General features: G+C 43.5%; 1 protein-coding gene across 11 annotated transcripts in view; it reads right to left on the reverse strand.

Annotated features, from left to right (window-relative positions):
* The window catches only part of Ptprm (protein tyrosine phosphatase, receptor type, M), a 701,363-nt gene that overhangs the window by 288,042 nt on the left and 387,860 nt on the right, over nt 1-25,461 (reverse strand). For all 11 annotated transcript variants that reach the window (NM_001431774.1, NM_001431773.1, NM_001168632.2 and 8 more), the window contains 3 exon segments: nt 2,601-2,802; nt 11,610-11,719; nt 15,692-16,000. In NM_001431774.1, the coding sequence (NP_001418703.1) occupies nt 2,601-2,802; nt 11,610-11,719; nt 15,692-16,000 (621 nt within the window).

Raw genomic sequence — 25,461 nt, forward strand, 5'->3', positions numbered from 1 at the left:
CCATCAACAATTTCTCAGCAATGGACTCTCTTTAGTCATTTCTGGCCTTTTCTCTCTCCCCTCTGGAAATGCTGTCTTAGCACAGCATAGCAACTGTGCACTTCAGTAATCCCTCCACTCCTGAGATGGAGACAGACAGACTCCCCATGGCAAGGAGCTTCTGTGATGCAGGAACTGCCAGCCTCAACCACACTTAGGCAGGGGTGCCTAATGTGACAGCTAGAGCTCACGTTCTGTGAGCACGCTCGGAATATCTTATACAGGGGTGAGGGGTGGGGAGTGGGGGGTTGGGGGGGGGTGGGAGTTTTTATGGAAGATACGTGACTTATTGATCAGCCACATCTATCAATTTTCTTTTTGGAAAAATTCTAAGTCCACTCTAAGTCCATTAAGAGTTAACTCTGCTTCACAACATGTGGCTGTGCTGGAAACAAGCACAGCTCCTTCCCTTAGGTCTACAGAAGTAGGGAGTAGAGATCAAGAACCGTAACCTGACCTCCTCCCTCTCTCCCCTTCCCTGGCTGAGGTCTTGCAGTTTGCCAAGGCTGGCCCCTGAAATCCTAGGATTAAGCAATCCTGCCAAGGCTTTCCGAGTAGCTGAGAGCCTCGCCTCGCACCGTGATGGTTTTAATTCCATAAAAGTCAAATGGTTACTTCGGGTGAGCTTGTATAGCGCAGATGAAATGTCAGGCCTCTTTGCTTTCAGGTGGAATTATGTGAACTGGAGGAGGACAGGCTCGCATTTGTTGGAATTTTTATAGAGTATGTGGGAAAGTTTAACTGTTTTCCTAATGGAACGTCTCCCTCAGGGTAATACTCGCAGAAATATGTCCTGTGCTTGGGAAAATAAAAACTTTCCTGGAAGTAATACTCATTGGCAGACATGCCCTCTTTTAGGTCACCGTAGAAAATTAACGCAATAGGTAATACCGTATTAACAGTGGTATATTCCCTGAAGATCATAGGAGACACACTGAAAAGCATCCCAGTGTCCAGGTTTTCTTATTCAAACCAGTAACCATTCTATGCATGGGTTTGCCCATCTACGTCATTTTTTTTAATATCCCAAGAAAAACTTATTTTTCAGCTCTGCTCTGGGATATATATTAAATTTCAAGACAAGTTTGTGCACATAAAGGCCTCATGATACATAAAATATCACATGAGTTATGATTTTTTTTTAAAAACTCCTTTCCTTCCAAATCTACTAGAACACTTAAAATACTCTGCTTTTGGACCTTGATCTCCTTCTGTTTCAAACAAACCTTTTAAAAATCCAGAGATGACAGGAAATAAATATTTAAAATACCATGCTAAATATCACTGAACTAGCCCTCTGAGCTGGTGAGCACTTTTCTTGACTCTCTACATTTTTATGTTTTGATATAAATATGTTATGTTATGATTGGGATATTTAAAAAAAAGTCACCAGAAAGCTTGGCTCTTCACATAGAGCGTTACTGAGTCCTGAGCAGATAAGGAGACCGTAAATCTTACGAAAGTACCGATGCACGTGTACCTGAATGGACTATTAGGAGAGGCAGAGGTAAGTAAGCCTTTCAGACTGATAAGAAACAGAGGGAAAGCTTTTGAAGAGTGGATTTTGTCCCAGAATCTTTCCTTCATTCTCTCTGCCTTCCAGTCGCCAAGAGGTATACAGCTATGTCCTGTCATGTGCTTTTCACCACTGTGAGCAGTAACATCTCAGACCCCGAGTGCTGGGGCCAGGAGGCCATGGCCTGAGACCGCTGAACTGTAAAATAAAGTCCTCCTCCTTCAAGTTCCTTCTTTCCTCACCAGCTCTGAGGGCTACTTCAGTAATATCCAGCTTTAAAAAAAATTATATTTATTCCCCTTCATCTCTGGCTTTATAAAAAGGTTTGGTCGAAACAGAAAGAAACAAAGTATTTCATTGCAGGGGACAGAGGGATGACTAAGGAAACACACCACAAAAGGCTCAACCCCAAACCCAAATATTTCCCCACTCTCAGCCAAAGGGGAAGAGAAACAAAAAATAAGAAAATGTTCATGGGATTTTGTTTATTGTGGCTAGACATCCTATGCCAGATGTCAGGTTCATTTCCTCCTGAGGAACACGGACATTTTCTGCACAGATGAATATGCCGGAATCATTCTTCTAACTGTATATTTTTGGGTGTGATATAATTGGATCTGTAACAATCTGGAGCCCTTAGGTGTTGGATTCTGCCCTGAACTCCATCTCTTTGTAGGACAGAAAGCAACCAGTGGTTGGTGTGGATTCCGAGGCCCACAGAGGGCAGGCGCCGTTTGTTTGTGGCTTATGTCAGAGTTACTCAAGCACTGCTTCCCTGGGAGCTAGAGAGCCTCACCAGAACCTTCTGCTTTGCAATCAAGTCCTTCAAAAAGAACTGGTAAAACTAGCCACACCCTAATACAAGAGGGCCATATCCCCAAATACACATGGCATTTTATTTTATCCTATGAGACTGTTTTAGGTACCTGGAGTTGTACTTATAAAATTTACCACTGTTTTATCTTTGCATTTTTATCTATCTTAGCAACGAAAAGGCACACAACACTATTTCTGACGAGAGGCATAACTCACCAATTTACCATACCTGATATTTTGGTGGTGAACTGGTTTGTGGCTGGAGGTCCGAACCCCTTGGCTGTGCTGGCTCTGATGGTGAAGGAGTATGTGGTTCCGGGATACAGGCCAAAGAACAGAAAGTGAGTTTCATTTCCCAGTTTTGAAACCCTTCCGCTTTGGTTGGACAAATCTATCTCCGGGTCAAAGGAGCTGACTGCTTTGTAGGTGATCTGCAAAGGAATAAGACCTCGATGAGGATCTCGGAGGGGGGCAGATGGAGATCGCATCTTTATCCCACAAGCCTTCGGATGGGAGTGCTGTCAGCTTGTTGGGATAAGCTAGATGCTTCCAAGCTCCAATGCACTTAGGAGGAAGAGGAATTCAGCATGGGTTTATGAGTTTTACCTTTCTAGAGAGAGGGACTTAACACCAATAGGTTAGAATGTGAAAGACTGCTCAGCATAACCTGGTATGGTGAAACTGTTTGATCTCAATGAACCCTAACAGCTGATTTATGGGGGAAATTGGTAATTGGCTGGATTGACAGGCACTGACAAGAATAGAGACCTCATCTCTAATCTTTGGCCACGATCGGATTTGGCCATGAATAGGATACTTGTACTTCCCAAACAAGGCCGCATTGAAGTGTTTCCATGCATGTGGCTGTCAGTGTCTGCTCCAAAAATAAATCTGAGACGCCTGCCAGAAAGTCTTGGGGCCTCAAATGGGACATCTATTACGGGTCAGAGTCATTGACATTTTTCAGAATAGTGTCCAACAGAACTGTCTGTCGTGGTGGAAGGTTCCTATCCCCTATTAATCAGCGCAGTGGCCGCATGCTATATGGAGCCACTGAGATCTCGAAACATGGCTATCGAGGGTAGGAACCACACATCTCATTTAACGTTAATCAAATTAAATTGAGATTTAAATTGCTCCAAGTGGCTAGCAGCTGCCTCCCCCCCCCCCCCCCCCGTGAGGTATACTCAAGATCCTCAACATGGGGCAGACATTCTCGATTTTTGGATGAGGCTGCAATGTTTGAAAATAAATGAAACATCGGTGCCTTTAAATTCCACCTTTTCAAGTGATTTCTAAAAGGGATTTCAGTATGATGGTTCATCAGCTACCCAAGAGCACGCACTTCAGTGGTGATTACTAACTTCTACTGCTTGTAATGACATAATTTTTAAATGTGGCATATTCAAAAGTTTTAAATTGCAAAACCAAGCACTTTTCGTGCCTCTAAATAGGTAAAGCTACTTGTAATTTATGTACAGGAATGCTAACACTGTTATTACGCAGTGAGAGTTGACATTCTTTTTTTTTTCCCCTTATATTTACACCATGTCATTATAATTAAGAAGACCTCTCTGAAAGAATATTTAGATTAAATCACCTGAGCTTTGGAAAGGGAATGTTTGCCTTGTATTTTGATCACACCGCCGTAGATGGCGTCACTGGAGTCAGGCAGATCTGCTGGTAACCTGCCTCTTGGCCCCTTCCCAGGCTGAGGAGGTTGAGAAGACAAGGAGCCAGCTGCTCCCATTGGTTAGCATGGCCTGTCATGGAGCCTCCTTTGTGTGCCTACTTCCTGGCTTAGCTCTCCATCCTGAACCCTCCAGAGCGGAATGTGGCAGTGTAATCAGAGCTGGCTAGGGCAAGAGTGGGGTTGAGGCGTGTCCCAACCCCTGAAATCTCATCCTGAGACTAGCAGGAATAGGATATCCCTTACCCCGCGTAGTTCTGCATGTTCCGGTGCATATAACCCTGTGCCTAACTATTGTCCTACCAGAAGAGGTCCCATGGTCCAATAGCCCAGTTAGACTTCCTCTCCCCTTGTAAGTTCAGAACCAGCAGCACTTGGACTTCCTCCTTATGCAAATGATTCGTCCTCAGCACCCTGGCCCTGGTCAATGAATGCACACTCACCCCAAAAGCTCCTACCACTCCCTACTCCACCACTAAAAGAGCTGTCTCCTCAGAGTCTGTTCCGGTCACAGTCGCAGGAGGTCTCAAGGCTCCTGGCCATTCCTACCTCAGTTCCCCTCTCAGGCTGTGACGATTGTGAGCCAATCGCGCCACCACAGCGGGGGAGGTGATCCGTAGGACAGTTTATACACTTGGACCATTTTCAGAGCACCTCTGAATGTGCCCAGTGCTGTGTTCTAGGGGCCTGCTTGGTGTTTCAGATGCTGTTCCCACCCTGTGGGGTAAGCAGGATGGTGGGGGAAGGGCGGCTACAGTCCCCCAGTTATGGTGAGTGGAATTATAGGGATGACGGCAGCACAGGGAGGGCAAGTCAGTCTTCCTGTCCACACTGCTGCTTTGGCTGTAGATGTCAGCACGGCAAATGTGAAAAGGCTCAGAACCTTGCCTCAGACCTGCGGTCAGCCACTGTGTAGCTAGGTTTCTGAACACACGATGATGTATTATGCTGTTCTCGGCTCTGGGAGGGGGTACGTCTGCACGGTTCCATGGATGCTCACCGAGCCTTTGGACACTGTTCTTGCTTGCCTGCCTAGAATAGGACTGAGTTGCCTCAGTGCTGAGTTCTCTGCAATCTGCTGACACCATTTCAACACCCACCGAATGCAGGTGCCTTGGCTACCAGAGGGACCAGGCACTGACTTTAGGAAGTGAAGAATCTGGACTGGGTGTGGTAAAACCGAAGGGATTCAACAATAAATAAAATATATCAATAAAAAGCACAAACTATGGAAGAAACAAATGTAGTGGTAGTGTAAGAAGCTTTGTCAGGGAGAAAGGTCCACACAGCCATTCTAAATGCCTAAGGAAGAGATGTTGGCAAACCTGGGAGGTCTTGAGCTCTATAAAGGACCAGTTAGGCAATGAATTTAGGGTTAGAATCCGGATTAAAGTCCTGCAGCAGGAGTGCTCTGGACCCAGGGAATGAACACAAAAGACCTCCGAGGTCTCTTCAGGCTACGGGGTTTGGCATGGGCTCCCTTGTGCTTAACAGGCAAATTTTGAACATTTTATTTGAAAAATAAAACAATTTGATTTGTTACACACACACACACACACACACACACACACACACACACACACACACACACACACACACACAAATCCTCTTGGCTGACAGGTGGGATTTTTTTATTTGACCTGAATGGTTAATAAAGGGAGTAGAAAAGCCACAGGAACTGTGGTAGAATCCAGTGGCTAAAGCCATGTACATTATGTGCGACAGAATACAGTTTCACAGACTAAAAAGTACACTGGAGGTAAGGCATCTAAAAAGGAAAAGAGTTTTAAGTTTAGGGCAAATTAGACAAGTGCTAGCGCCAGGTCGCCCGAGGAGGCTGGGGAGTGGTTTCATTTGGACCCTCCCCTGGTCGTTTGAAATATCCGTGTGGACGCATGCGCATGATAGAAGTAGGGTCCGAGAGAAGTCCGGGTCGGGAACGGAGGTTTGGGAAGAGAGAGAGAGATGGTCCAGGGGAGGAAGATTTTGATGAGGAATCAGGTGATATTAGGTATAAACAAACAAACAAACAAAAGTGTCCGCCCACGCCTCATGTCAGCGTCTCAGATCTGCACGGTTGTTATTCCTCCTCAGTCTGGGTTCTAAGCAGAGCGGCAGCCAATGCCTCCTGCTGCAGTTTGGGTTCATAAACTTCGCATGGCGATGAGTCATGAATGAAGGCTGTGAACCTACTGTTTAGTCTTAAATCATGACTTAAATATGTCCGAGACAGAGGAGTATTCCTGTAATAATTGTGCCGCCCTTTGGAGGACTGAGTCATGTCTCATTCTTGCTTGTGGTCCCACTGTGATCTGTAACTACTTGGCGCTTGGTATATTTTCCACAACAGGCTACTGGGGAGTGTCCGGATGCAGAATTCACACTCTGGCAGAGTGGGGTCCCAGCTCCGCCAGCACACACACTGAAGCAAGGGCTTCACCGATAGTCTCCACCCCCACAGTGGCTGATCGCCAGGCAGCTCCGAACTGAGTCAGACTGGATGTTTGTAACCCTGTTTTGGCTTCAACCCTCTAATTCTTTGGTAAAAATTGCAGACGCCACTCCTCTGTCCTTATGAAATACAAGGATATAATTCATTCCTTCCTCAAAGTTATGAATTCTTACCTTACCCATAAAGACAAATTCATGCACATATATGCAATCAGTGCCAGAAAGTCCATAGCTCCCTAAACCTAGAGGAAACTAAATGCTGGACATTAAAAGGCTCTCCAGGACCAGGAGGCAGACAGCCAACTCTAACTGCCTCCTGCCACAGAGGTTGCAAGCCGGGAACAGCTGTCGGCCTCAACAGCACAGCACAGTTCAAGGTCCTACAGCATCCTGCCAGGCTCAGACTGAACTAACCCTTACTTCTGGCATTTCATACTTTCAGTTAGTCATTCAACAAGTGCTTATTAAGTACCTATTAACACTCGGCAGGAGAAAACACAGTGGGGGGCCTCTCAGGAGAAAAGTTTGGAACAGTTTTTACCCGGGTACTACACTGCTGGCTGAGGGCAGAAAATGTTTTGATGGAACTACTCTGAAGGATAGCGATTGACCTCTGGTGGGTCCCAGGAATTTAATGGGATGCCCCTAGACGAAAGCAAAGTGACACCTGAATAAAGTGGTAGGGGACGAAGGATGTTAAACTGGTGAGGTGGAATAAGTCCTTGCTTATGTTGGATGATTTCTGATTGCACTTAAGTGCCTGGCATCCTCTAAAATTATCTTCCCCCTTTCTCCTTCAAGTCTCCAATTCTACACTTCGATTTCACAGAGAGCCCAAATGGAATAGCCTCCTATTTAGGGGGACCGAAATCTTCGGGGGAGCGTGGAGTTGATGGTAATTGCAGCCAGCATAAAATACAGGTCTTTAATTGGGGTTTGGGCAATTTGCTCTCTGAACACAAAGGAATGGATAATTAAATTTGAGTTCAGGGCTGAAAGGGGCCAAAGTACTCTTCGTGAAACTACAGGATTTGAAGAAACTACTAAAAGGCACGGCAGGCATATACTCCAGGAGGGTTGGGCAAGTGCCCTGGGAGAGCCAAGGCCCGTGGTTAAAGGTAGAGGGATGTGAGGAATTCGGGAAGCTTGCAGGGAAACACACATGGAGGTTAAATCCTGGGGAAGGACACCGTGAAAGGAAGTATTAATAATAAATAATAACTATTGGGATCATTTCCAGAAGTAACATAGTTACTTTGGTTTTTTTTTTTCCTTTTAGGTTTGATCTATTTTTGTTTCATGTTCATTGATGAGTGTTACATTGTATGTCCGTGAGCTACACACATGTGCTGCTCGCTGCTCCCAGAGTCCAGGAAAGGCCATCAGATCTGGGATGGAAGGCTGTGAGCCGTCCTGTGGGTGCTGGGAATTGAACTAAGGTTCTCAGGAAGAGAAGGCGGTGCTCTCAACCACTGGGCTGTCTCTACAGCACCTACTAGTCACCATGTAGAAAGAAGTGACGCTTTGAATACCCCTGCATTTACTCTGAAAGCGTTACAGTTGTGACTTGACAAGGTACAGAGTAGCAAGCTAAGTTCCCTAACACACCTCCTTGGTTCCCATCCCTTCCTTCTTCAAGGTTACAGAGCTCAGGCGGTGAGGACCAAATACAGTCAGCTATCCAGGCTCGTGATCTTGAGGTATCTCAACTCTTCCTACACAAATGGCCCCAACAGCAGGTGACTTGATCATTCCGCTTTGCTTCCAGTCAAACTGAACCTTTGGTGCTCACTGCATGTGAAGCTTGGGTACTGATTCTTTCCATGGTTGGTGATGGAGAGTATGACTATATGTGGGATATTGTCTTCTGGTCTTCTTTCAATGTCTTATACATAGTGAGCATGGACCTGTAGATGTGCAACTCTCGTGGTCACCGTAGACAGCTGAGAGGTAAAATTAGTGAGGCGCCGTGCCTATATGTTATACGCTTGGCGGTACTACTCACTGACAGACGTCTAGAAATAGGTTCAATCCAGTGTTTAAATTATGGTAGATACTCTCAAACTGCCTACAAGAGGCAACGAATGTTTCCCACCAACTGTCTGTATTAGGTCCACCTTTCTCCATGCCACTGGTGGAAATTTTACATTATGCAAGTTATACACAATTCAGCAGTTAGCTCCTATCTAAATTTCTCTAATTCGTTATTTCAATTCAGCTTCTAGGATAGGTAGAGTCCCCTCCTCCTGGTTTCTTATTCACCTGCACGAAGGGTTCTTGTATCAAGCCTGTGTGTACCGAAGCTATCAGCCCATTTGCTGTCAAGGATGTTGAAAATGTCCTCTCCAAATGTGCTGTCAGTATCTAGATAGGTCTGTGTCTGTTATCATTATGGGTTTGAAACTCTATGCAGAACCCTGCTGGTCTTTTCCATGTGTCTTCCAGGGCTTTTTGCCCAGTCGGAGAGATGTCATGCAAAATATGACCTCTAAATTTTTGTTTGAGAATTCTCATGAGATCAACTTTGCATATCAATTGTGAAAGTGCCTTACAGTTTGCTTTTGCATTACGTAAGCGGGTGACCTCACAGGGTGTGTGTAATTGTAACAAGCCGTGCTTTCCCTGACATTAAATTGTATCCATCTAAGTTGATGAGAGAAACCGCAGTGTGGTTTTCTGCCCTATGTAAATCTGGTCTTGTGTCTGGTTCCAACAGTGGCTGACTCCTGAAAGAAAAATTGAGATGCACGTTCCTCTTTGAGCACGTGTCTGCTTCCCAGGTTCATTAGGACAGCATCACATTTATAACTCAGCAGGATGTCCAATGAGGATGGACGACATAATTGCCTGACCTGAATTTTGGAAACATAATTGGCAGATGAAACGGCAAAGGTGAGAAACGGTTCTGAGAAGGTCTGGGTCAGCACAGTGGCGAGGGAGGAACAGAAAGGAAGGCCAAGTAACCAAAGGATGAGGGCAGAGTTAGAAGAAGGACAGAAGAAAGGGAAAATATGCACTGCTGTAAGGTCTAAAAAACAATGGATGCCGTTAGCATTGTGCAAGCATCAGTGTTTGAGTGTACTTTTTGAAAGAGACAAAGGAAAACTCAGGAATACTCAAAGCTCAGCATATGTGTTTATAGCTATAGCGGACAGTCGACTTTATTTTGTTCCAAATTGTCGAAGCATGTTAAGAGTCCTCAGGGGACGCATCCATTCTGAAAGCATCACTAGCCGTGGTAATCTTTACCTATACTCAAATGTGACTCCATGGCGGGATTGCCGTTCCGACGGTCCCTGCCTCTCTCAGAACGATTGCTTAGCTTTCTGAGTGTGGTATCTGTTTTCTAAGACTGTGATCCTCCACAGAGGGGATGCAGGCTGCTCCAGCAGGAGAGACTGCCCACTCTTATAAGGCAAGGGAACCATGACTCGTGAGCCCTGAGGAGTCAGGAAAAGGAAGAACCCCTTCTGAGATGCCACCCAGGCCCTACTTTGAGGAACCAGAACCACGCTTCCTTCTCATCCCTAGAAACCAGAGACACTAATTTGGTACCTAGAAAATGCATTTAGTGGTTTAGACCTGATTCAAATATTTGATATTCCCCCTTTGGATCTGCAGAGAAATGAGCCAACCTGCTCTTATTTGCAAATACCTGATTGCCGGAACCTTGATTTATGGCACATCCACACAGCCAAACTGGAATGGCCCGGCTACTAAGTCAGAGAGATTAATGGGGTCTTCTTTGTAAATGCTATTTTCCCTGTTGTTTCCATGCTGAAGCTACTTCTCACACAAAGATAAATGTGTGGTGGGATTAGTGAGAAGGAATCTAGCTATTAGTTCTGTCTCTCTGAAGAGCAACCTGTGGCTTTGGGGACAGCAGACAGACCGCCTAGGTCTTACAGTGAACTTCAAAGAGTAGCTGTTCCAGTAAAGATTCCTTTTTTTTCCTCTTAGACTAGAATCTATAAAATCCATGTCCAAACACCATTAGAGGGCCCAAAATATGAAGTATTTTCATCATGGAGGAAGGAAATTGACCTTGCTTGACTTGACAAAGCATCTCCACAGACACTGAGCCGTGGATTTCTGTAACTTGATATTGTTGCAATAAAACAGGCAGTAAAAGCAACACTTCCCCTTTACTTTTCCTCACTTTGCTTTCTATCATTATTATTATGATGATAGCGATGATTATTATTGCTGTTGTTGTTTTTGCATTTCAACACCACTTTCCGGAAGGTGTAATGGAACATCAGTTGGATCTGTGGGGTCAGAGAGAGGGCTGGTGGTGATCATCTCCGACAGTTCTGTTCAGACTCCTGTCAGTAACGCTGAGAGGTATTCAGGCAGATCCATATGCAGATCGGCCATAATTTTTAGGAGCCTTACAACATATAATTTTGTTGAATTTGCATTAAAATAAATGCTAGTTTTAAAAAATGCACCTGCTTGTTTCTATGACAACAGACACAATGAAACGATGCTCGGGATGATGTGAAGATGGCTGTCATCCCATTATTGCTGTTATTTTTTTCTTGAACAATGTATCAAATTCTCTTTTTTCGCTACCGTCACTCAACTGCTTGATTTGCTTCAGCAGACAAAATGATGTCAATGAAGTCTAAGGAACGTACGTTGATATGAAGGAACCAAAAGAGATTATTCTGTGGTTACTGTGGAGACAATTTTTTATTGACTTTTCTAATTGGCTAATCTATGTTCTTTTGTAATCAGTGGGAAAAAAACAGTTGGTAGCTAGAAAAGAGTATGACTCAGAGATTGCTTCCTAATCAATGTATGTTTCAAAATATTTGTTAATTTCAATAACAGTGACTTTACAAATGTTCTGCTGTGTCTTAATGTATAACACACAACACACAATGATCCAACTTATTTTAAATATGTATCTTGGAATTTTGCAGAGTTGAGAAATTCACTTTTAGTCCCCTGCTCCTAGAACAGCTATTATGACAACAGAAAGCAGTAAACTCACCAAAGAGATGTGAAATTGTGTTTTTAAAATACCAGACAGCTCATATTATCACACGACGTTATACTTAAATGTGAATTACTAGTGAATATGTAAGGTACCTCGTATAAAGTGATGACCCCATATGTTTGTGTCGGCTCTCTCCACTGGAGAAATATCTTCTCTTCAAAGGCACTGCCTTGGATGGACTCAGTGGGGACGGCTCCTGGGACTAGAGAGGATGACGAGAGATGAATGTGTGGGTCATAACCAACCCTCCCAAGGAGGTCTTAGCTATTCATAGAGGTTATAGATCTTAATAGCCTATAGAAACATTTGTATATCTGTACAAAATTTGAAATATAAAGCCATTTAACTACACTGTCCTTGTGAAATGATTTAATCTTTTTTCTACTATCTGTCATCTATCTGTCTCTCTATATGTCTACCTATCTATCTACCTATCCTATCTATCTATCATCTATACATATATATATGTATATAATCTATCACCCATATCTATCATCTATCATCTATCTATCTATCTATCTATCTATCTATCTATCTATCTATCTACCATTTAACTTCATTTGTTCCAGCCCTCCCTCCCTCCCTTCCTCTCTCTCCCTCCATCTAATATGTCTACCAAGATAACTCTGAGCTGGTTAAGTCAGAAGACTACACAGAATATTCTCAGCAGCATTGCTCTTGACTGGGAATAACCAAATGTTCACCATCATATGAATGGATAAACATTTCAATAAAGAGTTGAAAACAGAGGCCAGAGAGACACTTTAGACTGTGTGCAGATATGAATAGTCTTTTAATTGTCAGCAAGTCTGCCTCCGACTGGACGGATGCCTAGAATTTCAAAAGAAAGTGAAGGATTTCACATTTTAAATTCATTTTTATTTGAGGGCATGCTCATGGGCAGGATGAGAGCCTTTGTATTTAATCTAAATGGCACCAAGTGTTTAATAGGAGAGTGCTTTACGAATGCACCTGGGGCGGGGTGAGAGCTATTCAGGACTCTCCAATAATTAAATACACAGACTAGAAAAGCTGTAGGCCCTACTTGGGTTTCACTTGCCTCATTTTTAAAATGATTTAAGTCAGTTCCTAGTGTATAGCATCTGAGCAACATATAATATGAATGTAATCATTCTTCCCGGGCTGAAGAAATCAGCAGAACACTGTGTTGAAACAAAGTAACACATGGTTATTAAGTGAGGACACTGGTGAGTTTGTAAGAAGCTGGAATTCTAGACTCCAGGCTTAGACCACTCATCACAACCGGAAGCTAAACCTCAGCCAGCCACCAGGCCTGAGAAAATGCTACCTATCCTCATCTTTGTGTTTCCTCTGAAGGGTTTCGTATGATGTCCCCTGCTCCCTTTTCTCACGGCATCGGCCCAGCTACATGAGCAGATGTTTTATTGCATGATCATTTATATTTGAAAATATTTATGTAGGTTCAGGAATAAAGAGGGCAAACAGAAGAAATCAACCTAAAACTGAATGGGATGTATTCAAATTATGTTGGCTTGAAGCAAGCGGAAAGAGGACTTTTCATGGGGCAGGTGAGATGGCCCAGTGGATGAAGGTACCTGCTGCCCAGGTCATAGCCTGAGCGCCACACAAGGGACTTATGTAGTGGAACATAGGACCAACTCCTGACAGTTTTCATCTGAAATCCACATGGGTATCATGGCATATGTGAGCCCGCACATATACAGAGATAAGTGCAAAATTAATAATTAATTAATAATATAATGAAAAGAATGCTTTAAGTGGACTGATCAAAAATTGTAAAGCTTAGAATAGAAAAAAATAGTTGGTTGGTTGGTTGGTTAGTTAGTTAGTTAGTTTTTATCCAGAAGACTGACTGGAGGCAATAAACCTCATGTGAACTTAGGGTGAAGAAGCTGAAGGATTCAGGAGTTTAGGGAAGTAGCCATAACACCTGTGCTGTCCACTGATGCTGGTAATGGTGATGGAAACAATTTCCATACATTCTCTGATAAAATACACATCTCGGGGACGTGTGATTCTAGAACATGATGTTGGATAAACCCGAGTCACAATGGGCTGTTGCTGCTCTTTTCAGACTTGGTATTGTTTGACAATTATTCTATTTGTCTTTCTTTTCCCCATCTTCTTTGAAGTAGGTTTTTGTTTGGTTGGTTATTGAGAAAACGTAATTTGCAGTAATAGTTCTTTCCTAATTAGCCGAATACTGCTGAGCTATAAAACAATAGGTTTTATTTACAAATCCTGCAAAGCTTAATTCCTGAGACCAGCAAGATAATTTAAACAAAGATTCCCAAATTAGCGGTTCTGACGTTTTGACAGGATTCCAAAGAATTCCCAACTTATATCATGTCTCACTTTGAAACTCCAAGGAGTTGGTTGAGTTCTTATCTCTCTGGGTCTTATCTGGTCTGATGAAATGGCTACATTTCATCCCCTGTTGGATCAGCCATAGTGTTAGTTAAAACAGGAAGAGCACGTTCATCAGTGATGCGCTCTCATTTCAGGTAAGGATGTTTTGGGATGTTTATCTATCTATGCTAGGTCATTTGTATTGCTATAGATGCAAAGCATGGTTTATTCTTAAAAGCAGTTTGTATAATTTACATACCCAAAATAATGATAACATAGATGCGTCACAACATATAGACAAGAGATTCCTAGCAGCTTTCTCCATAGTTCAAGGGATACTACGGGAAGGAGTAGAAGGAATGCAACAGCCAGCAGTCAGGGAGATCTTCTGGGTGGGCCTCAGCCGTGCAGCCCCGGGCTCACTCGGGTGGGACTCCTACCCTGTGTCTGTATCCCAGGCTCACTCAGGTGGGACTCCTACCCTGTGTCTGTAGTGAGGCTTTAGGGGAAGGATGTGGACTGTTGTTTTTATGCAGGTGAGAGCTGTCACAGGATGGGGCAGGGCCTGTGATTGGGCAGTGAGAAAGTAGGATGGGGACAGAGTCTTGGTAAGGAGAGAGGGAGGAGGAGAAGAGAAGAACCAAGAAGGAGGCAGAGAAGCATGACCCAGATCCATGTGACCTTAAATGCCCACAGGTAGTTACAAATATTTCTTAAGGGATGTATTTTTATAGGTCAATTCATCTTATCTAGGTGGGCAGTTAGATCATTATCAATTGGTTGTAGGTTTACTGTACGGTTGTTTTGTGGAGTGTAAATTTACTGAGATAAATCTCATTTGGGGGAGGGGCAGATGCTGGGAATGTGAGCAGAGTTTGGGACAGAGAGCTCGCCAGGAGAGGGAGGCCACGACATGTGGCTAGCAATAGGTGGTGCCATGTAAAGCCGTTTGTTCGAATAAGCAGTTTGTGGAACTGACTTCATACCCAAACAAGCATTTCTCAATCCAATAGGATAATGAAAGGGGTAAGAAGTACTTAGAATACCATAGACTTGCCAAACAGAAAAGTGCCATGTGACTAATAGGAAGCAAATATAAGGACGGGCTGTAGGCCTAGACCTAAGTAAAAACCTACACCCCACCCCTCTAAAGCTTGGGGAACATTCCAGAAGTGGGCAGGGAGTATGGGATCTGGAGGATAGGGTGCAAGGCAACACAGTAGCATTCCTAGACTCATACAACTATTGTGACTGTTGCATTTTCTATAATTACACAATTGTAGTCATCTGTATCAGGTGACACAAAGACCAACTCTACTGATAATCAGGCGAAGAAGAGGGTACATGGGGCTCTACACTCTACCTCTAAACTATTAGCCGTGAAGGTTCTGGGTGAGGGGGAGACTGCTGCCCTTAGCTGTGTCCAGAGCTGAGCCCAACAGTCTCCAGTGGGTATCTCTAAACACAAGGTACACAGTTGCCCTGGTTAATGTAAGTAGGCCAAAGGATAAAACGAATCAGCATAGACGTAAGGGAGAGAAGAGTGAGGAGAGGGGAGGGTAGACAGGGTAACAGGGAGGTGGGGGATGGCCAGAGTCAATATGGATTGCATATGTGTGACGTTGTGAATAACTGAATTGCATAAAAACAACCAACGTCTCCATCTCTGTCCTTTCTCCTCTAATCAGTGTGTCAGAGTTGGGAGGTAGACATATTAATACTGCTTCCCCAAGCTGTCCTTCCCCTGTTCTCACTGCGCAGCTCCCGAAGTCAAAGAAACCAAAGTTGTTTGGAAAGAGACATAGCATTGAAAGGCACTCACGATCTTCATCTGTCTGCACAGTGAGTTCTTGACTTTCCTTGCGCCCCTCGGGGTTCATGAGGATGAGCTTCACACTGACGTTGGTGTAGGGGGACAGGTTGGTGATTGTGTGCTGAGGGTGGGAATTATCCATGTCCCAGCTTACTTCTTCTCGCACTTGCTCCTGCCCTCCAACCTGGTAACAGTAGCGCACTGTGAGATTATAACTATGGCAACGAGTTACATTGTATCCAAATGGCTCCCAGCGGATGGTGATTTGTCGAGATTTGACCTCTACAACTTCTAGTTTTCTCGGGCCACGCATGGGATCTATTTAAAAGAAGAAGAAAAACACACGAGGAAAATGTTAGTAAATTAGAGCCCATACATGATAGAATTGTGAATGACACACAAGAAATATACATATTTTGAATAATCTGAGTTAAAATATAGAGAAAGATTAAGCTTGATTTTGCAATGAGGGTACTAAATCAAACCTATGAGCATCACCGCATACTTAGTGTGCCTCGGGATTGGGCAAACAATAAGCTAGAAGGTTCTGCTTTGCTACAGCCATGGTTCACTGATTCTTCGATTTTATTTTCCTTAAGTGTGATTGTCATAGTGGGTGCAAGAGAATGACAACTGGTGAGGAAAATAGATGTAGAAACTTAAGAAATGGCAGTTATGGCTCACCGGGCATTTAAAACAGTTCTGAGAACTGGATGCTTCCATTCCTAATACATAGATCTCAGTTCTGTGGCCGAGTCAGACCTGATGACTTGGTCAGAGTCAAGGCTAGACGGTGACACCATGGTTCTGATGTGACAAGGAAACGGGGCTCTGGGGTATTAATGATTTCTAAGCATGATGGCAGAACGCAATGCAATGTGCAGTAACGATCCCTTCTATTTAATTCAGAGACAGACGGCTAGGAAGGATCCTTCCCTTCCTACTCTTAATCTGTGGAAGCAGAGGTCCGGGCATGGCCACCTCCTCAGTCCTCCAAGACAAACCACCCATGCTGGAGGGGGACCAGAAATGCAGCTGTTTGCCTTGTGTCTGAAGATGGCATTCAACTCCCATGAGCACCTGCTTCCTGTGTGTCTGCTTCTAACAATGCCCCCCCCATGCTACATTTTTTGTGTAATTTAGGGACCAATGGCCAGACAAAAATGGCCCCAAAGAATGTAGTGCGGCAACTGGAAAGAATATTCCTTATAGGTGAACTATTTTTTTTATAATTAAATTATGAGTATTAGAAATCAAACTTTTAAAATTACAAATGTTAGGGCAACACCATAAATAAGTTGCTTTGAAAGAGCATCAGGGTTTCTTCCAGATTAGTGACCTTATAATGCAAAGGGAATGTCACATATGTAATGCTCTATTAGTCAAATATTTAAGAAACTTTCAAGAAACCCAAGATCTCTTACAGATTAGCAGTTATCTCTGTGCCCTCTCCCTGTTTAATCATGTCTCCAAGAGGACTGTGCTAAAGTGTTCTCCCAAGGCTTGCAGCTGCTGCACTAATAAGGTGACTGATTGCGTCCGATAGTAGCTTAAACAAGGGGCATGGTTTAACTTCATTTCAGTGGGAAACTATTCTGCACCATGTATATTAGTCAGCTTCATTTCAGTGTGCCCTACCTAGGAAAATGCATGTTTACACAAAGCCTCAGGATTACGAAGCTAAGCAGTTCTGTCTGTCTGCTGGTAAAGTTTCCACAGAATGCATGCTTCCCTTGTCTTTGTGAGTGCCTTGAGGAATCCCAGCAAGGCGAAATGAAGTCTCTAGCTTTTCATTCATCTGCTAAGGAAATGGGTAAGCTATCAGAAACCAAGCATCTCCATGACCAACTGTCTAAAGCCATGAGAGTTATTAACTGACAGAGTCAATGGATGATGTGTTGCCCCAACTCTTGGGGGAGGAGCATGACTCATACCAGATTGAGCAAACGCAAAGCTCTCTTACACAGCATTTACAGAGAGCAGCTGTCCTTCAGGGAGGATGTCTCATGTGCCCTGGTGGGTCCACCACACTCCAGAGGAGACCAACACCCAGAAATACGTGAGCAGAGCAGATTGGACTCAGGTTATTAACACAGTAGCAACCAAAGAGAGTGTGGTGTTGGGAGGATGTGGGAGGTAGGGGTGGATCTGGAAAGAGTCAGAGGAAGGAGTTGGGAGTCAATATGATCAAGATGCAGAATACGCGCAAACCAAAGCAGACGCACATCATGGAGAAACGGCATTTGGAATTTTCATCCTTTCCCAGGCTTCCTAGCTGCAGAGCAATCAAGCAAACTCCCAGTAAGCCCAGTGTCCAGAAGGGGAGTCCACAGATCCCTCCATAGAATGCTGTTGCTAATGGGTGATGTTTAGCTGGTTAGAGAGATTTAGTTGAGTTCCAGCCTTTGGAGAGTTGAGTCTATCAGAAGTCATGACTCATCTATTAAACACCTCAGAGGCCTTGGTCAAGGGTAGGTAGCTCTGTTGTATCTGTGGAGATGTGGATACAGTGTGGCAAGGTTTGTGTCAAAAGAGGGAGCTGTGAATCCTATCAACAGGACACCATTGTGAAAGTCAGGTGGATTCTAAATCCTGGCCACTTTTCCTACTTGTTAAAAGCTAGAGAGAATTTGAATCAACAAATTAAGGATGAAATGGTCTACCTTGGGTAGGATACTATCATATCCTCTTGCTAGAACCCAGAGGCCAAGGAAAGGGTGCCGGGGTATTAGGTGTAATTAAGTAAAAATCAACCAAACTAACAGGCAAACACATCCACAGTGTGGGTGGAGTTCTAGTATTAGAACATACATCTGAAGCTCTGGGGCAACCCCCACCCAAAAAAAAATTCAAAGTCAAGCCAAGCAGTTAAATATGACCAAGAAATGTTAAAAGATAGATTCACCCCACAACATAGAAGTGGCATCCCATGTGCTTCCATGGACCTGTGGTAGCTTTCTCTCTTCAATGACACTATGGCTAGATCAAGTCGACAGACTAAGCCTTTGACATCTCATCCCTTTTCCTTTTCCAGGGTACCAAACTTAATGTGAACTAGATATGGCTTTAAAAGGCTTGCCTCTCGAGTTAGTAGTAGTATTTCATGCTGCCTCCAGTTTCAAAGTTTCCAAAGAGATATTTCAATTAGTGTGCTGCTAACTGTGAACGAGCCATTTCAAGGGGATGCTATTGCCAGTGAGTCATGCCGATGACCGCTCAGGGCTTCCTAAAGGGCATTGTGGTAGAAACAGATCACACAGTAGCGACTCTGTAAGCAGAAATGTGGGGCTTCGGTAAGGCTAATTGGAACATATACTGCATTCCTGAGAGTACAATACAAATACCCCCTTACCTACCGAGCCCCCCTTGGAATGTCGTTAGTACCATTTGGCGGGGAACACTACAGATCACTTCCAGTTAGCTAACAGGGCAATAAACTATGTGCACAGGATGGGTAGTTAGAGGATATTTGCTCCTCATTCCTCATGAACCCCAAAGACAGGGCTGAGGATAGGAATCGATTCCAAGGCCATTTCTGTTTTCACTCATACCCTCAGGACACACGGATACAACCTGCCTTCTTGACAAGCCCCATTGGTGTGAATCATGAGGACAGCTGGTCCTCTGTGAACTCACTGGCTCTTCATGTGCTCCCAGGACAGCGTCCCTCAGGAGCACCATGGCAGCCACCACAGGAAGCTTAGTCAGGAAGCTCCAGTGACTCCCACGCTGGCTCAGGGCATTTTTCATTTCATTCTCTTTCTGCCAGATTGAGGCAGGTTTCCAGTGGAGAAGCCTGACAGTTACATTCCTGACCCGAGGGAGCAGCAAGCCTGGTTCTAGCCTCCAGCCCTTGGTATCCTATTTAATCAGGCAGCCTGGCTCCGGTCTCCCTCATCCCCTTCTCTCAGAGGAAGGGCAGATGCTGACTGATAGGATCAATTTCCATTGCAGGCTCAATCCGCAGCTCATTTCTCTGGGACTCTGCACTTTACCTCCCATTACTTCTGCAGTGCTTTTTCAGAAACTCAATTTCGGAACCTGCGAGAGATATTTGGGTGTAATTTTAGGATCCTGTCATCGATAATCAAAAACATAGATTACAACCAACGCTCTCCCTAACAGGTCTCGCTTTCCTACCTCTTCGTGAACCACATGGGGGTCTATTACAATACCAGGAATAACACCTAGATGTGGTGGCCTCTTTTAGGACCTGCAGCTCTTTTATTTCTGCTCATGAGTCCCACAAAGGAGGGTAGGGACATAATAAAACTGTCGCTCCATTTGCTTCACTATTCAGCTAAATCAGAGCAAAGGCCCCGTTAGCCCCTGTTACTTTGGCTTCCCCAGTGATTCAATCTGTATTCCTAAACAGCCATGATTCTAAGCCTGGGGCATGGTTTGCAAGTGGCATGGCTACGATTTTGGAGCAAGTCAAATCTTTCTAAAGTTTAAAATGCATCTTTACTGGCCAAGCTGAAAATTCTGAACCATATTAACTTTACGCCCTGCCCTCTCCCCCCAGACATGTGTACACTTGGAATGCAGCTCTATCTATTAAAGCTTGTCTGATACTTATTCTCAACTCTGCACAATCTCTTCTGCCAGAAGGTTTTCTTCTCACAGATGCTACATAAATACCCTTTACAGTTTATCACCACCAGAACCAAGGGATGCCCCAAGAGCACTGTGGCGTTCAGGCAGGTCAGCTCAAGTCAACCTACACTGTATAGTGCAATCAAGTTCTCAAAATAAACACAGAGCAACAGCAAGAAGGCATGGCCCCTGAGGCTAATTTGCTTTTAAACATACAAAATCCCGTATGAGGGAACAGCAATGCTACTTTCTAAAGGACAAGCTGAGTTTCAGATGTGCTAATTTAGGCCCAGACTGGCACTGCGGTCCAGTGGTTTCAGCTACTTGGGAGACAGAGGCAAGAAGGACCTCAAATTCAAGACCTGCCAAGGACCCAGGGTACGTTCAAGGCCACCCCGAGTAACTTATCAAAAAAGAGCTGACCAGAGGGGGGAAACAGAGATTTAAGAGCTTAGTAGCTGGAACAACTGTTCTCAAGAATACATAAATAAAAGGACATGCAATATACTATCTTACCCCTTGGTTTAGGTTGAGTGTAGTCTCAAGGTTCAAGGCTGAAATATAAGGGGAATTGGTCCACTACACATGTCAATTTGGCTATTTTCATTTCAACTACAACGAAGGGTTGGGATTCTTGCTTACCTTTATGAAACACGTGAACAATTTCCTTACATAGCAATATGACTAGGAAGTACCTTTCTGGTGGCAACACAGATTTTCTTAGACCGAGGGGCCCAAACACTGCTCAAGAACTCCAAATATCAGCCCACAAGTGATACCTAGAGGGAGACGTTTTCCAGTGGTGTTGGGTGACCCTGGGAGAGGTGTGTGGATCACCGGTGTGTTTGGTCTGGGGCTTAGGATGGACACTTGAAAACTAAAGAAGACTGGGCAATGCTTACCAGAAGAGAAGGCAGAGTATGATAAACAATGCGTTTACTATGTCCATGAGAGCTGTGCATAGTGGCCCACAGCTGTGAGCCCAGCACTTGGCAGGCAGAGTAAGGAGAGGTAGATGCTGTAAGTTCACCTAGCTAAAGACAAATAACTATGAGAGCTCGGCTCGGGGTGGGCTACCTATATCAAATGGTCCCCATCCAAGGCTCAGGGGACATCTTGGAAGTCAAGAGAAAATAGCCTGGACGGGGAGAAGAGCTGGGGAATGTTTAGGGGAGGTGCCCTTGAGTCCTGGAACGAGGGTTTCTATCTTTGGAATATACGGCCATTGGTATGTTGCTATGACAAAGTGGACAGTCACACACACACACACACACACACACACACATACACACACACACACACACACACAAAGTGCATACAAGCAACACTAACTAATCAGAATGAGAGTTTATTGATAACAAAACAAAGAGGACCTGAAGCTGGGGGGGGGGAGACATGTTTGGGTCACTAAGAAGAGTAGGGGGTAAGCAGTGCAGAGACAGAGATGATCTAAACACATTGCTGGAGCTTTCAAAGTCAAAATAAATATTATTTAAAAAATAAAGATCCAGGAGAGGAAAAACACCCAGCATGGAAACCATATGCTAAAACAAAGACAAAAACATGTCATCATGTGCATTCATTGACGGTTTCAGTGAAGGAGCTAAACCTGACTTCAGAGACTCCTATCAAGCACATTGATTACCAATGTGATAGATTACTAAAGGTCAAGCTGCAGGAAACGAAACATTGTCAGAAGGTGGGTTTGAGATACTAGGAGGAAGGGAGAGCAGTTATCTAATTTATACTTGTTGAACAGTATCAACGTGTCACTGAGAACCTTTCAACAATACTAATATAAAATGAAACTATTGGCAAGAATACATATACGTAAGCAGGGTGCTGTCAGAGTTCAGATGTCACAAGACCCTCATACCAAAGAGAAGAGAGGTTTACGGTGGCAGATACAGACTACTGAAGTGTGGACAGCCATCTTTCCAGGTCCATAAGGATGGCATAAGAGCCGTACCATTGTGGTAGTCTAAATGACAATCTATATAAATAAGAACCTATCTGCTGTCAGTTGTGTGGCCAGGAGAGAGGGCAAATCAGAAAGGAAGGAGAGTATTTCAGGCGATTTTACTATCTGACAAAATAAACTTCAAACCGGAACTAATCAGAAGAGCCACGGAAGAACATACTCATTAAAAAAAAATATCCACCAAGAGGATATCATGATTCTAAACATTTAAGAACTGGACTCAAGGAAACTAAACTTTACAGCTGAAACGTTACTGGAGTATAAATCATGTATCGACCCTCACACACTGATCACATACTAGACTAATACTAGACTAAGGCCAAGCAAGTTTTAACATGTATAGGAATATAGAGGAATAAAGAAAGCCTAAAAATATAGATGAGTAGCAGAAATTAAAAATTAATCTAGGTACAATAATACTGACAATTTAGTAGATGGATTTCTTCCCGGGAGAAAGACGCATGTGCAAAATCAATATAAAATTGATATCCGGATATTGCGTTTTCAAAGAATACATTTCAGCTGTAGGCAAACAGAAAGTCGAAGTGTTAGCCAGGAGGAACACCGAGTGACTACGATCGGTTCGTGGTGATCTAGGTACTGATACATTGAGACAGAGCGGTGGTCATTCTTATAGTGAAATAATGTGGCACCAGACTCTCTAAAGTAAGGGGGTATCGGTAAAACAGACGTATGTATGTATGTATGTATGTATGTATGTATGTATGTATGTATGTATGTATTATCTTAGTTTCTGTGCATGAGTGTTACTTGTGTGGATGGCAGTGTGTCCTGTGCATACAGTGCCGGCAAGGGTAGGAGAGGGCATCGGACCACGGGGATGGGGTTACAGAACTTAGTGAAGAGCCATGGGGGTGCTGGGAACCCAACCTGGGTTCTCTGAAGGTGTAATGGGTGCTCTTAACCACTGAGCCATCTCCCCGGACCTATATAACTGAAAATCTTAATACCAAAACGATAAATGAACATGACGGTGTGGATAATGTATTTCATTCGCCAGTACAGATGCTAATGTTATACACATGATATTCAAATACATCCTTACCCGCATGGAATGGTATAAGGCGTGAGTAATTATAATGATTTACCATTTTAAAAAATTCTATTAACGTAATTCATCACACTGTTCAATTGGTTTAGAGAGAGAGTATTTGTTAAAATATTCATAATTCAAAAGCTATTAGAAAATTAAGAAAAAAAAAGTACTTTCCTAACCATGATTAGCAAGCATTGTTCTTTATATTAACAAGCTGGGCTGTAACACAAGCTGGATGGCCCACTGTTTCTGTGCAACTCTTCCCTGTGATTCTCCTCGGCCAACAGTAAAAGGCACAGGAATGAAAAACAGAATGCAACTTTGTGTCTGCATGACTCTACAATATACAGCCGGTGCCGTGTGTGTATTTTAGTGCACACACGGGATCTACAAATTAGAAAACACAGCGCGTGTTGAGCAAGTGACCAAATAGAAGACTGCTATCCTAATTCTCTGAACCTGGAGCTGTTAATAACCAATGAACAGGAACTTAAATTTTCTTTTCATTGACTATGGGGACAGATGACATAAAGATCTCAGGTACAGGCTGCTCCAGGGACAGGCAGGCTAATGAAGCAAGCACTCATCCAAACCGCCCAGTACTGAGTAAAAATGCAAGTCAAGGAAGGCCACCATGAGGTAATTTCATAAAACTGAAAGTGTGCAAAAGGGGATCAGCATACGAAATACAAAACAAGCAGCTACCCTAAGATAGGAGAGAAAGGGAATACTACAAGAACTCAGGATACTGGCATATTGGCTTGAAGGCGAAATGGGAGACAACATACGCAACGTGCAAAGGTTCTAGAGATTTCTGTTTTAAGCCATTTCTTTTGCTACCCAACTTATGGAGGTGACTGTTATCATTTTGTTCATGTTTATGGTCACATTATAAGACGTTCGGTGGTTATCGTTACAGAAAGATATGGATGTCTCAGGGAAGTTGACTCTTGGACACATCATCTCGCAGGGGAGAAGGATGTTTTCTTCTACCAGTCAGTCAGAAGGAGGAGGGCTCACAGGCCATAGAAGCTTGCACTACCATGGGATGCAGCCACGAGGTGGGATCCTCTGACGTGCAAGCCAGGGAAAGTTGTCTCTCTGTGCTGTACAGCAGCCTCATACCCACAACCTTCTCACCCCTGCATCCAAAGGCTGAGTTCTGAAAGCTGAGACTCACCTCCTCCGGGCACGACCCACGTGCCCACATTCATTAGGGGATCCAGAGGGAACCTCGTTCTCTCTCACACCATTTATGGAATGCTTCAAAGGGAACTCTGGGTATTTGCTTCAGAAAGGAGAAAGTACTCTGAGAGGTAACTGTCCAACACAGCGGCTAGTTCACATGGTATCCTCATACTAATTAGCGATTCTGCCCCCACCAGTGAAGTATCCAGTGCCTTGAATCCCTGTTTAGGCTCACCTGTTAAAAAACTATTGCAAAAAGACATAGACAGGGGCTGGAGAGATGGCTCAGTGAATGTTCTTACAGAGAACCCAAGTTCAATACCCAGCAACCACATGACAGCTCACAAGTATATGTAACTCCAAGATCTGACACTCTCACACAGATACACACCAATGCACATAAAATAAAAAATTAAAAATATATTTATATATAATATATATGTGTATGTATATGTAGCTTGTGCTTTTACTAGTACTACTTGTTTACTGTAATTATATCATGTACACCACACATAGCTAAATACCATATGAATCATTGTGTACAGACACATGTATAGACATGCTTGATAATGTGTAAATTATATGATTAAAGAGGTATATTATGATCTATATGTATATATATATAAAACATCTGTGACTATATGTACTTATATTTATCTATCACAAACTCTACAGTTTTCAGAGAATCTTTCTATAGTTAACAATTTCAAGGCATATGATAAACCTGGACTTCAGGAATGAAGTCATGTATGGGGAAGTCAATGTTTGTAGGTTTTTTCCCCCTCCAGGAAACTAACAGCGTTTATCTATTAAGTAAACCTCATTATTCATATCTACCATAAAATACTTAAGATGCATTTTCTGAAGGTTCCGATCTTATTTGTCTCCCGAGCCACCGTCAGGGTGCATTCCTAACAACAGTACCTATCCACGTGGATCAAAAGACCAATTCTTAAA

Source organism: Rattus norvegicus, chromosome 9, assembly GCF_021556685.1.
Source record: "Rattus norvegicus strain SHRSP/BbbUtx chromosome 9, alternate assembly SHRSP_T2T, whole genome shotgun sequence".
NCBI classification, from domain to species: Eukaryota; Metazoa; Chordata; class Mammalia; order Rodentia; family Muridae; genus Rattus; species Rattus norvegicus.